The following is a 14536-nucleotide window of genomic DNA, read 5'->3' as shown; positions in this document are numbered from 1 at the left end:
GCCGGGGGCCGCCACTAATAGTCCGGCATGCGGCGATCGCTGCGGGCGGCTATTAACCCTCTAGATCACCGCTGTCAAAGTTGACAGTGGAGTCTAGAGGTTTCTTATAACCATCCCTGGTGGAACGCCAGGGGGCGATCCCCTGTGGAGGTAGCCGGAGGGCTTACCTCTGCATTCATGGCTGCCCCCATAGATCTACATTTGATTGAGCCTGCCTTGAGCAGGCACAACCAAATGAACACAGATCAATGGAGTTAAATTAAACTGATCTGTATAAGGAATCTAATGATTCCTCCTAATAAAGTGTATAAAAAAAAAATGTAAAAAAGTTTAAAGTTTTAAAAAAAAAACACCCATTAACCCCTTCCATATTAAAAGTTCATATCACCCCCCCCCCCCCTTTTCCCATTTTCCATATAAAAAATATGTGAACATAATAAAAATCAACATTTGGTATTGGCGCGTGCGTAATTGTCCGAATTATTAAAAAATAACATTTTATATTCCGTACAGTCAATGGCGTTAATGTAAAAAAAAAAATCACAGAATTTAGTTTCTTTTTTGTTTATAATGTCATATCCCAGAAAAAATGAAGTTAAAAGTGTTCAAAAAATCCGATCAATACCAAAATGGTACCGATACATACAGCAGATTACGGCCCAAAAATGTTGCTCTTATACTGCCCAGTATATGGAAAAATTAAAATGTTATAGGGGTCAGGAATGTTATTTTTTTAAATATTAAAATTACCGGTATGTGTTAGTTTGACCAGAAGGTGAATATCGGAAAAAAAGAAAAACCCCAAATTTACTTACTATTTTGATTAAAATTATTTTGTCTACCAAGACAAGGGGATTGTCATGAGGGACAAGTAGATTGTTCTCTGTTTTAGTTCCATGGACAAGTATTTTTTAAATTTTTTTTTTATTCCACACCCCTGAGATAATCTTCAATTTTTGTGCATTTAGGTGTCTGTTATTAAAGAAAAAATATTGAATTCTAATAGTAAATGTGCCAACCCCCAGCCATCCAAATGTTTCCTTGTATATGGAAAGTGATCACTAATAGTATGGTTTTGGCACTAGGTATCACACTGAGCTGGTGTTTTTCTAAGCACCATGTGCGTCATGTCTTCCTATCTCTATCCTGGCAGTACAGGATTATAAAGACGAGGCCCGTCTTTCCTTCTGACAGCTGGAATGGGATTCAAGCTTCGGCAGCACCTGTACCTTCATACCCCAGGTTGTTCTATTTCCATCGAAAAAGTCCTCCACTCCGTCAGTTCATTAACACAATCAGAAGCAAGGCTGAGATATTTATTTAACACATCACAGCCACATCTAAGCCAATTTATGTCATTAGAGAATCTGTAAATGTTGGAATCGCTCGTACTAAATTGTAAGGAATACCGGAATGAGTAATGAAATGTCATTTATTTTATTACACAGTATTATCGGCTGTCACTTATTAACATCTCACTACTGAACTCTGCTAAATAACAGACAAACAAAAAGAAGGCTCACCCTACTCTTTATATATATATATATATATATATATATATATATCAGTTGTGTGTATATGTGTATATATATATATATATATATATATATATATATATATATATATATATAGCAATTCAGTAATACATCTTCTTTACTATTGAATTCTCTTCATTAAAGGGGTTGTCTTGGTGGTGGGGGGAGCTTTTAGAAGACTGGCCATTGTGTATTATATAAAAAATAAATAAACCTCCAGCACTCCTATGGTGCCTCCGGGGTTCTGCAACAATCCCCGGCTCTGAGCCTCTTCATGTGAAAAAGCATGATGCTTGCCGGGGGCCTGAGTTTCATACTGCCGCTCAGCCACTGGCGAAGGTGGGACATCGCTGCATCCAATACTTGGCTGAGACTATGCACAGTCATAGAATATTGAGGTCTTTTTGTTTTGATCACTGAATGGTCTAGCCATTTTCACAACCCACACTTTTTAAGCAAATTTTTGCTTTGAGTTGAAGCGGTTATGTTGTTTAAGAAAAGTTTATATCCATCAGACTTAATCTCTAAATTATCAGACAAATTATAAACCAACATATCTCTGAAACCGAAGGGCATGTTAATAAACTGTAAGAAGGTTTGGAATCAGCTGCTGTATGCTCTACATGAAGTTGTGTAGTTCTTTCCAGTCTGATCACAATGCTCTCTGCTGGCACCTCTGTTAGTGTCAGGAACTGTCCAGAGTAGAAGCAAACCCCATAGTAAACCTCTCCTGCTCAGGACAGTTTCTGACATTAACAGAGGTGTCAGCACTGTGGTCAGACTGAAAAGAACTAAACAACTTTCTCTGGAGCATACAGCAGCTGATAAGTACTGGAAGGGTTAAGATGTAGAAGTAATTTACCAATTTGTATAACTTTCAGGCACCAGTTGATTTGAAAACATTTTTTTTCCACTGGAGTACCATTTAAAGCTGGCATCTCAACTTGTAAAAAAGTTAGCTATCTCCACAGATTTCTGCAGGATCCACTGACTAGTGTGTATGGGGACTTCCCATCCTCCTTAAGTAGTGTTCGTCTAAGCACTTACTGGTACCTTTTAAAGGTGCCATACTCATTGGGTAAAACGTGGTTTGTAGTTGAGTGAATGCTTATCTGGTATGCTTTAATTACACTGATGCAGACATACACATGTTCGATAACACCAGGCTAATAATGGCCAATCTATTACCAGTAGTAAAGGTATAAAAGGACAGACTGGGGCATGAACAGACACTAACTGATGTTCACTGTTGAAAATTCACGTGCCCATCGTTCGTCATGGTGAGATCCTCTGTTTCCATCTGTTTCCATCAATTTTGGTCTTATGTGTATGGCCACCTTTACATAACGGTATTACAGCCAGGCCAACTTCTTTTTCTTTACTGCTCTATGTATACCTCTTGACTGTAGGAGCTGATAAGAGAATAGTGTAATATTTGGAAATGCAATCTCCTTTTATACGTAATTAACTTCTACACCAGGAGCGGCTGGAATAAAACATGAGCGTTAGTTCAGCCCTGGAGCTGATGTTGTAGTGATGATTGCAATGGAGATAAAGTATTTCTCACGGCAGATTCTGCCTAGCGGAGCCTTAAACCATCTGGCCCCATAATTAAATAATAGCTGTGGTAGTGAGCGATGCTGGGTTTACCTCCCTTCCCCCATCCAATCCGCCATACAGAATTCTAATTGATAACAAATGATTGGATCTGCCTGGAAATCGTACGTCCCTGATAAGATTCTTACTAAAACCTTCCAGTAACCCAGGCAGACCTTGTGCATCCGCATTAACATCTAGTGGAGCAGAGAGGATCCTGGGAGTCTTGTAAGCTTTACCCTCTGTGGTATGAAAAGGAGGGCATAGAATTTGTAATGACCCACGATAAAGATGCGCAAATAGCCCCGAAACAAAAAACATTACAATTTTGTCAACCAAGTAGTGTTTAATATTGTGTCTGCCGACTCTGTTTTATTATCCACCTTTACACTCAAGTACACACGTTTATGTATATTTATACATACATCCCCTGAAAGTGCTTCTCGCAGTCGTACCTCAGCAGTCGCAGCCATGTCACATTAGCCGAGCATTTTCCCAGCAAGTCTAGAATTAAATTGTCTTAGAGGTCATTTCAAGAGTGCTCCAAATTTGCTGTATAATTTAGGAGCATGTTAATGACTACACCGTAACCTTTCCACAAGACCCATCAGCCGGTAATGGAGAAGAAGAACACATTCCCCGGTGGACTTTCATTAAATCCTGCCACACGTCCAGAATTTCCAGGGGAGGGGGGTGCCCGATGGATCTATGCCCCCCTTCTCCGCACTTACATTATCCAGTGCGCACATGAATTTCAAGGCGGTTCCCTTTGTGGATGTTTGATGCCATTTTAATGAAAATGGAAAAGTTTCTACAACAGATATATTCCATGGAAAACGTTTCCCCCTCCTACCTTATCCTGAGATAAGCATGTCTCTGGGAAAGTTTACTAACAACCAATATGACCGCCATTATAGCTCCTGCTTCTGGAACAACAAATCTACCTCTCTATAAAGGGAAATATCCTCTTTCTTCCGTTTGTTTTGTAATGAGGAAGATTTACCATTCTGGATTCCAGAAAAGCTAGAGCTTTTTCACAGCGTGATGGTGTGGTTATTTTATTTTCTTTTTTTAAAGATTTATCCTAGTTGGTTCCTGATTTACCTACATTTTTCTAATTTACCTAAATAATTGATGTAAATAACAGTCAGCATAATTCTCATGTTATCAACTATTAAGTACTATTGAGTACAATTCAAATTTTACTGAACAAACCACTTAATGATAACAGTATTTTTTTTTAAACATAAAAACTTACAATGCACTGTTCCAAATTATTATGCACAGTAAGTTTCAAAACTTTTTATGGGTTGCAAAGATCAGAAAATGGTCATTTTTTGTGTTTGCAGCATATTTACTGAAATCAAAAGCTATTTCAATCAAATGTTTAACAACATTTTAACTTTTTAAACATTTTAACATGTCACGTTACATTTTAACATAGGACCCCTTATTTGATAGCAGCTTCACTCGTCTTGCATCCATTGAGCTTGTGAGTTTTTGGACAGTTTCTGCTTAAATTTGTTTGCAAGATGTCAGAATAGCCTCCCAGAGCTGCTGTTTGGATGTAAACTGCCTCCCACCCTCATAGATCTTTTGCTTGAGGATGCTCCAAAGGTTCTCAATAGGATTGAGGTCAGGGCAGCATGGAGGTCACACCATTACTTTCTCTCCTTTTATCCCCCATAGCAGCCATTGATGCAGATGTATTCTTTGCAGCATGAGATGGTGCATTGTCATACATGTACCAGGGAAGAAAGTGGTCAGTCAGAAACTCCACATACTTTGCAATGGTCATCTTTACACCTTCTGGGGACCTTAAAGAGGCCGACCAGCCCTCTTCCCATGATTCCAGCCCAAAACATGACTCCACCACCGCCTTTTTGATGTTGTAGCCTTGTTGGAACAGGGTGGCCGTCCACCAACCATCCACTACTACATCCATCTGGACTATCCAGGGTTGCATGGCACTCATCAGTGAACAGGACTGTTTGAAAATTAGTCTTCATGTATTTTTCTGCCCAATGCAACCGTTTCTGCTTGTGAGCATTGGTTAGTGGTGGCCGAATAGAAGGTTTATGCACAGTTGCAAGACTCTGGAGGACTCTACACCTTGATGTCTGTGGATCTCCAGAGGCACCAGCAGCTTCAAATATCTGTTTGCTTCTATGTAATGGTATTTTAGCAGCTGCTCTCTTGATCCGATGCATGGATCTGGCAGAAATCTTCTTCAATTTGCCTTTATCTGCGCAAAGCCGTCTGTGCTCTGAATCAGCCACAAATCTCATAAAGGGGTATTTCAGGATTTTTTTTTTAAGTTAGTGTAGTTCATAATATAGTGTCTGTACCTGTGATTCTAAAGTCGGATGCCCAAGAACTTTTGCTCCCGATGCAACCTCCTCTCACTTCAATATATCAATATATCCCTAATTTTAATCATAATATATATATATATATATATATATATATATATATATATTTATTTATATAGTAGCTGCAACACATTCTCAATTTTTTTTATTTCATACGCACACCTTCTTCTTTTTCTTTTTTTTTTTTTTATCTCACATTCACACATTGTTGTTTGTTTTTTTTTTTGCTTCATTCGCTTTTACATTTTTTTCTACACTTTTTCTACACCCCCATTCACATTAGACTTACTCTTACACTTGGGTGACCCACTCTGGCTGCGGACCACAGCGCCGATGGCTTAGTGCTGTCTGCGCTTGTGCGGATCCCGTGTCTGTGCCGGCACTCAGGTTTTTATAACTTTACACTATTATCACCCCATACACCTTACACACTCCGTTTTCACCAATCAAATCCCTATTTTACATCTTATATACTAGAAACCATGTTGTGACTATATATCCATTTGCCCTTATGTTGAATGGCCGTGTAGATGTCCCGATACTAAGTGCGCATGCGCGCACACAGAACACAGACCGGCAGTGATGACATGGCATTACTACACATACGATTGGCTATGCGTCTCCCACGTGATTATGACGCATTCAGCCTGAGACACAGCAATACGGACGCGAGCCAGCATGGACACTGGATGGCATGTTGCCCCGGACAACCTCCGGAATCCTTTGTAATTGTTTTTATTATGCACAGCTGCTCATTAGGCACTGTTTAAGCCTTTTGAATAATTTATGCACTTTATTCTTGAGATCGTTTTTTTTTTAAAAACACTATTTATATACACTATTGACACTGTGATCTTACTATGTGAATTTTGTATGTATTACATATTTGTATTGTATTTTATACTGGATTATTATTTGATTGATCTCACCAATGTTGTAAATTGTCTACCTGATAAAAACCAGTACTTGTAACTTCACATCATGCTTGAAAATGGTGGCGTGATGCCGCTAAAACGTTGTATGTCCTGATGGGTGAATTAATTTCTACTCTTTTGCACTATACGGGTGTGCCACAAGGATCATTTTTGTCTTGTATATGTATGTATATATATATATATATATATATATATATATATATATATTTATTTATTAATATATTTTTTTTTTTTTTTGTTCTCCATTACAGGAGCATAGTTGTGCAGGGAAAAAATGCAGATGATTAGCAGGGTTGTGCCCCTGTCAATTTTATCCTACAGACCTGTGTGCACAATATTGGCTAGAGGGTCATGACTGGTCTACTGACCCACCTAGTCAGTTGGTAAATAAATGTGAAGGTGGTCATTCACGTACATGTCGCTTTCCATCTATTTTTGTGGGAGTGATGAAATAAGTCAAGCACGCTGTCCATTACCGTTGCCGGTAGCCACCTCACCAAGCAATTCAGGGGATCTGCTTTTTTACTTATAGGTGTAGGTGTTACAGGTGGGACCCGCCTCTCAGACATTTTATGGCATAGAAAGTTGGGATAGCCCTTTAATGTTAATGTAAATTTCAGCCCAGCCATGAATTTTACTGAAATTATGTTCTACCTGCTTTAATGACTGACAGCTTCACTGCTTTACAACTATAACCATATAATCTGTACTCGATTAATCAGGCCTGTTAGTGTAGTTCTGTGTCATCCATAACACCTAATATTCATGTAAAACTATGCAGGGATACATAAATGTTGTTCCGAGCTTATAAATATTTCCGCCTTTAGCACAAGGATCATTAGTAGGAATTAATGCAACGCTCGTTAGGCCACTCGCCGCCATTTATTCCACGAAAGAGTTAAAAAGCGCAGCCTGGGATGAGCCACAAATCAATTTTTTATGTGGCTGTTTTCCTTTGGTTTAATGTACAGATCCCTAATGAACCCGCTTACTCCCGATGCAAGTTTATTTACAAGCCCGTAAAAGAGAGGGGAAAAAAGAGACTTGCACTTTATTTCACAGCGTGATATCATCTTCGGACATAAATAACAGCACAAAACAAAGGCGACGAGTGCAAAACACAGAACTGGCAGTGCTGATAGTCAGCCGAGTACGAGCAAATAAAGTCACAGCGGCCAAGTAGTTAGAATATAGTGCGGCGCACAAATCCTGCTGTGCAGCCATGACTGTCTAAGCACTTTTTAACCTTTTCATTACTTTTAAGCGTGTGTGAAGGGTAGCCCATGTCTTGATCGTGTCTTACGTGATGATTCCAATACTTTTTTGGGGGGGCTGTTTAAAATTCTGTTGGTATGTTAGGAAAAGCTGGTTCACTTAAGTGTTTCTCTTAGATCTACATTATAAGGCTTCTGAATGGCATTTCAACTCCGTTTGTATTGATACATCTACTGCTTTTAGTATCACTGCACCAGCTAGTACTCTATGGTGGTATTACCTTGCCTGTTAACCTAACTGATATTATATATAGGACAAGTAGAAAGTCCATTCCCAATGTTTTTTTTGTTTCAAGGGGTGGTAAGGGATATGAATAAGACAGACGTTTAAAATCACATAAAAATTACAAACATGGTATATATGACCCTTGTAATGGGCATATCCAACCAGGGACAACCAAGGGGAAAGACCCCGGAAGAAGTCTGGTGACGAAACGTCGGGTGCAGGAGGTCTAACTACTGTCTCCACTAGGCAAGTTATTATTACACATTCTTTTTTTTAGTGTTAGGCAGCGGCCTTTGTCCCTATTGGCACTTTATTACAATAGAGGGCAACCTATTAAAGGTGCCTACTGCTTATTGCACCTCAGTGTCTAATGTTTACAATACATTGGTTCAATACATGGCCAGAATTTGTTTCTGTACACTATCTTGACCTCCTTTTCTCTTTCCTCTTGGTTGTCCCTGGTTGGATATGCCCATTACAAGGGTCATATATACCATGTTTGTAATTTTTATGTGATTTTAAACGTCTGTCTTATTCATGTTCAATAAAGCTTTTTTGATATACTGATCCATATACGCTGTTTCGCTGTGTATTTAACTTAGTTTATAGTGTATGATCGTTTGCCATTGGCGATTGCTGTTTTGTTACAAGGGGTGGTAAGGGTAAAGAAATTTGACGATAATAGTGTGCTCTCTTTTTGCCAGATTGGAGATGTTTTGTCTACCAGTGTAGTGTTAAAGAAAACGAGTCCTATTGATAATGTCATCCGAACTGCCGACATAACGTTATAGAGCAGGAGGTGCTGAGCAGATTTATATATAGTTTTGTGGGAAAAGTTCCAGGATAACTTGTTTATATTCATGTAAAGATCTGCTTCTTCTGGGCTAAGTAGTCATGTGGGTGTTCCTGCTCAGTGATTGACAGCTATTGGTATAAAGGTTCATTTACTCACACCTTATCCACTCCGGATTTGAAGTTGTGAACTCGCAACTGCTCATTTTACTAGGCAATTTTTATGTAGTTTTTAATGGCATTTCAATAAAATGATGCCCTTGTAAAATCTACAGATCTGCAACTTCTAATCCGCAGAGGATGAATACACTCCCAGGAGCATATTTTGTTACCCGCTGCGAGTTTGACAGGGGCGGGCTCTTCACCGGCTGTCCGCAGCTGATTTTCAGCAGCTGAATCTCTGCTGCAGGTCAATGGGGTCTGCGGTGGACTTTCCACAGCAGAGATTCTGCCTCTGAAAATCAGCTGTGGACAGCCGGCAGAGAGCCTGCCCCTTTCAAACTCGCAGCGGGGAACCCGCTGCAAGTTTCAAACAAAGTACCCTTGTGTGAATGAGCCCTTAGGGTAGGGTCACATGTGTCGTATTTTGATGCATATTTTCTGATTTTGTTACCTATTGACATAAATGGTTAGTAGAATACGCAGCAGCAAATACGCTGAAAAATACGGCACGTATTAGTATGCATATATAGAGCTGTTAATTACTGAGTAGGACCGCCCACTTGACTACTTAGCCCAGAATGAGCAGATATTTGCATAAATAAATAACAAGTTATCCTAGAATGTTTTCTACAAAATGACATATTAATCTACTCAGTCCCTCAATTATCTCTTCCACTTTCTGCATACACATTAAATGCTTGTATCGACTAATCTGAATGGAGAGGAGGGGTAAGCTTCTGCCAGACTCCTCTGGCATTGTCTTATCTCCCCAAAAGTTGTCTGATCCTGCAGAAATAATTTTGAGTGACCGACACATGTTTAAAGTGTGCTGGATCCTTTAAAATTACATCTGCATACTTAAAAAAAAAAAAAAAAAATTGTTCATGATGCCATCTTTTGTGTTTTTATCTCCTTTCCAGGGCCACGTGGGAACCACTGCCACCAAGAAGATAGATGTGTATCTCTCAATGCAAAATACCCAGGACAAGATGCTGCCCATGACCGTGGTGACAATAGCCAATGCCAAGGTCCATGATCTCATTGGTCTCATCTGTTGGCAGTACACCACGGAAGGACGGGAGCCAAAACTGAAGTAACCAGCTATAAAATTAGTACATTTTATGTCTTAACATAGATTAAATTGGTCATAAAATAGTTGTAGAGATGTCTGGCGTACACTTGTAAGGCCATCAAATGTTCAGAATTCGGCAGTACATTTATTCTCACATTAACAGGACATGATAGATGTTGGATATGCACAGACAGGTTTTCTGTGTTAGCAGAGGCCATACACAGGTATTCTGAATTAGCCGAGGCCATAAGGTCTCCAAACTATAAGGAGAGAATATACGGTAATTACATTTTTCCGTGGGCTATAAATGTGCACAAGAGAGATGCTCTTTATATCCATCCTATACTCTAGAACAGTGTTTCACAACCAGGGTGCCGCCAGCTGTTGCATAACTACAACTACCAGCATGCCCGGACAGCATAAAGACATATATGTCCATCAAGTTCAACAAAGGATGTGAAGGAAAGGGGTATGGATTGATTAAGGGGAGGGGATGCTTTAATTCTGCATATGCATTAATGTTATTTTGTTCTAGGAATGTATCTAGTCCTGTTTTGAAGCCCTCAACTGTTCCTGCTGTGACCAGTTCCTGAGGTAGACTGTTCCATAAATTCACAGTTCTTATGGTAAAGAAGGTTTGTCGCCCTGCGAGATTAAACCTTTTTTTTCCCCCCAGATGGAGGGAGTGCCCCCTTGTCTTTTGAGGGGGTTATACCTGGAACAGTTTTTTACTCCATACTTTAAAGGAGAACTATCGTGCACAAAAATGTATCCCCTTTCCAAAGGATAAAGGAAAAGTTTTAGATCACAGTGGGGAGGGGGCTGGGGGGGGGGGGGGGTCTCCTGCACGGGATGCTGACTCTTCCTAAGAACAGGGTTTGTTGGCCCCCTCCATGTATCTCTATGGGAGATCTGGAGATACAGCGAGATACATGGAGGCCGCCTTGTACGGGGTCAGCAGGCTCCATTCCAGGGAAGAGCCAGGGTCCTGTGCAGGAGAATGCGTGGTGGTCCCAGCAGTCAGAACCCCCACGGTCTAAAACGTATCCCCTATTCTTTGGATAGAAGAGAATATTTGTGCACGATAGTTCTCCTTTAAATAAGTTGATCATTTCCCCCCCTGAAGTCTCTTTCAGAGAGACTTTTTTTTTTTTTAGCTTAGTTGTGTGTCTTTTAGGATGCGTTCACACGTCCGTCTGTCCCCGTTTCCCCCCCCCCCCCCCGTTTAGGTTCTGTTGTTGCTGCTTGTAAACGGATTATAAACGGTTGTAAAGTAATCCCATTGATGTCAATGAGATTTTCTTTACAATCCTTTCACATCCGTTTGCACCCGTCTGCGCTCATATCCGTATTTTTTTTTTTTTTTTACGGGAGAAAAGACTGTGAATGCTGTATTTTTTCTTTGGTCCAAAAAACTGAAGAAAAAACGGATAAGTAAATTTAACATACAAGTCTATGGAAAACGGATGAGCCTTTAATGTCATCCGTTTGCATCCGTTTTTTTCAATCCGTTTTTTGATCCGTTTTTACTTCTGAGCATGCTCAGAACAAAAAAAAATTTTTAGTTTTTGTTTATTAACTGAATAATAACGGATACAAATGGATACCATCCGTTTGCATCAGTTATTGTCCGCTTTTATTTTTGACGGAAGAAGAACGGGACAGGTCTAGACGGCCATGTGAACGCAGCCTTAAAGTAAAAGCCCAGCTATGGCACAGCTTTTTTTTTTTTTTTTTTCACCTTGTCAACGACTACTGGCTGTGCGAGCCGGGAATGCCATTCATTAATGCACCCAGGTCACCATATATTTTAGAAAATTGATACTGACAAATCTATCGGTTTTAATTCCACGTTGGCAATCCATTCTGCAGAAATGTACAGCCTCTGCTAATATTAATGTGTCATTATTACTTGCCGGATCTAATAATAAATATCTCTTAAGCATGACAAGTTAGTATAGATCAGCCAGAAGGGGCAAACTCACCCTGCCGCCTCCGAAGCAAAAGGTTTTGGGAATTAATTGAGGGAATTTCAAATCAGGTAGCAAGCAAAATAACTCAGTGCCACATTCAATCAATAGCCCGAGTAAATCAGCTACTTTTAATTCCCGAAAATGATCCATATAGATCAAGCGAGCAATTAAACAATTAGCATGCACTTTGAGATTAATTAATTTCCACATCAATCATGCAATTAAAACTCCAGAATCGGAAAGGGGGAGCCTCAGCGCTGCTGTGAGTGGAGGTCCCTGGTTATGTGCAGTGAATATTAGCGCTGCCTGTGACAGCGATCAGTACCAATGGCGCTTTTTAGACTTTAGATTAGAAAATAAAAGGGCACTGTGTACAAAACATGTTTGCATTTGGTTGCGTTTTAAAAGAAAAGCAGCCGCATTGCCTCTTCTAATCTAAATATCGGGTCATAAAATCGTCTTCTCTATGTTTATTGTTAAATTACATTCCACTGATTGTAATGGGTCTATGATTTCATGCTCCGCCTCCCAATTATGTCATCATCATGCATGATATAGAAGGGCAGTAACTAAAATATTCATAAATATATGTGATGATGCGCATACTGTATTAGACTGATCTTATAGATCCGCCCCAATGAGGTGTAAGGTGAAATGGAAGGGGGCCTTTTTTGATTTATAGTATCTTATAACATATGAACCATTTGAAGGCCAAATCACAGTGAGAATTTGTGAGATTAAAACTGCCATTGCACCATTTCCTCCCCGTCATGGGAAACCTCATTATTAATAGAAGAAAATAGAAAAAATATTAAAACAAATCTATCTATCTTATATCTATCTATCTAAGCCTAGAGATTGACTTAAAGGGGTACTCAGGTGGAAAACTATTTATTTTAAATCAACTGGTGCCAAAAAGTGATACAGATATGTACGGTAATTTACGTCTATTAAAAAATGTTAATCCTTCCAGTACTTATCAGCTGCTGTTTACTGTGGAGAAAGTTATTTTCTTTTTTGAATTTCTTTTCTGTCTTTCCACAGTGCTTTCTACTGACACCTCTGTCCATGTCAGGAACTGTCCAGAGCAGGAGCAAATCACCATAGCAAACCTCTCCTGCTCTGGACAGTTCCTGACATGGACAGAGGTGTCCATCAGAGAGCACTGTGGACAGACAGAAAAGAAATTCAAAAAGAAAAGAACTTCCTCTGTAGTATTAAAGCAGCTGATAAGTACTGGAAGGATTAAGATTTTTTTTTAATAGAAGTCATTTACAAATCTGTTTAACTTTCTGGAACCAGTTGATTTAAAATAAATTGTTTCCACCGGAGTACCCCTTTAATAGCAGTGAAGGATCCTAACAGCTTCAAGGATACTTCCTGCTTCAAAACTGGAAGGGTCCAATGTGTGAGGGGAGACTGTTAACTTATGTGATCTGTGCTTCTATCTTACTCCATAGTGGATGTTAGTAAATGAGCAGCCAATGTAAGATGAATGAGTCCTGTGTATAATAGATCAGCAGGAAGATGTTAGAAGTAGCATTAACAGAGGTAAACATTCAGGCTTGCTGTGTGTGAAGTATAGATTTACCCCTTACAAGAAGCTGTGTCCTTCCCTTTTAGATTAACCATTTACAAGCTCTTACGGCCTAGTCTAACAGATTAACACCTTACAAAATTAGCCCATCAGATTTTGTGCTCTTTTTGATAAAACAAGTAAAACCTGTTTCACTGTAATACTGGCGTAAAGCATCCCATTTGCATTTGAGAAAAGTCTGATAATTTAGTCGACTTCTATTTATTACATTTTTCTCTGACCATATAGGTCCTCTTTTAATGGTTGTCTGCTTTGTCCTTTTTTATTAGAAGAGGTCCCTGAGAATTTCTGGGACCCTTAGAAACCAGCTTTAAAGTGGTATTCCTGAATTTTCTTTTCTTCAGCCTTTGAGCGCATGATGCCAATTTATGTGTAATATGCTTTGTCATGTTTTCATGCAAGGGACCCAAACCAGGAAGTGCTGTATTGAAAGCCTTTTTTTTTATTTTACTGTTGTATCTGACCTTTCCCAGAATTCCATGAGGCCAAAGACAATATGTCATAAGTTACATAGTCTCCCGGGGACGTGGCTTTGCTGCAGTGGTGGTGGATAGTGGAGTGGAAGAGATTTACTGCAGTAATGCCATTCACTGCAGCATAGCCATGCCCCCTGCAGACCATGTGACATATGACATATTGGCCCTCATTTACTATTCTAAAGCCGACTTGTTTTGTCGGTTTTTTTTGGTCGCATCTTTGTCTGCGACATGTCGCAGACATCGTGCGCCAGTCTGGGACACGATGCGACATTTTTTCCCGACGGACCCGATGTGGATTCTCCCAAACCTGAAAAAGGGGCGTACCCCGACATTTCTGAGCTTTCCCACGTATTTATAAAGGTTTACAACCCGAATTTGTTGAATTGTTGTGGATTTTTTCCCGACAACTCAGAGGAGTTGGAAACCAAAACCAACAAAACCCACGTGCGACAAACAGGATGCGACATAATAATAAATACCAGGGGAAAAAAGCAGTCGGGTAAGAAAGCAAAATAGACTTACA

At 39.6% G+C, this 14536-nt stretch overlaps 1 protein-coding gene across 1 annotated transcript in view; it reads left to right on the top strand.

Moving 5' to 3' along the window:
• MAPKAP1 (MAPK associated protein 1) overlaps positions 1-14536 on the top strand; it is a 198332-nt gene that overhangs the window by 62344 nt on the left and 121452 nt on the right. Inside the window, exon 5 of the mRNA XM_056538602.1 lies at positions 9813-9985. Coding sequence (XP_056394577.1) covers positions 9813-9985 — 173 coding nt within the window. The remainder of the gene's footprint in view (positions 1-9812; positions 9986-14536) is intronic.

Source organism: Hyla sarda, chromosome 9 (genome assembly GCF_029499605.1).
Source record: "Hyla sarda isolate aHylSar1 chromosome 9, aHylSar1.hap1, whole genome shotgun sequence".
NCBI lineage: Eukaryota > Metazoa > Chordata > Amphibia > Anura > Hylidae > Hyla > Hyla sarda.
This window is presented reverse-complemented; position numbering and strand designations above follow the sequence as displayed.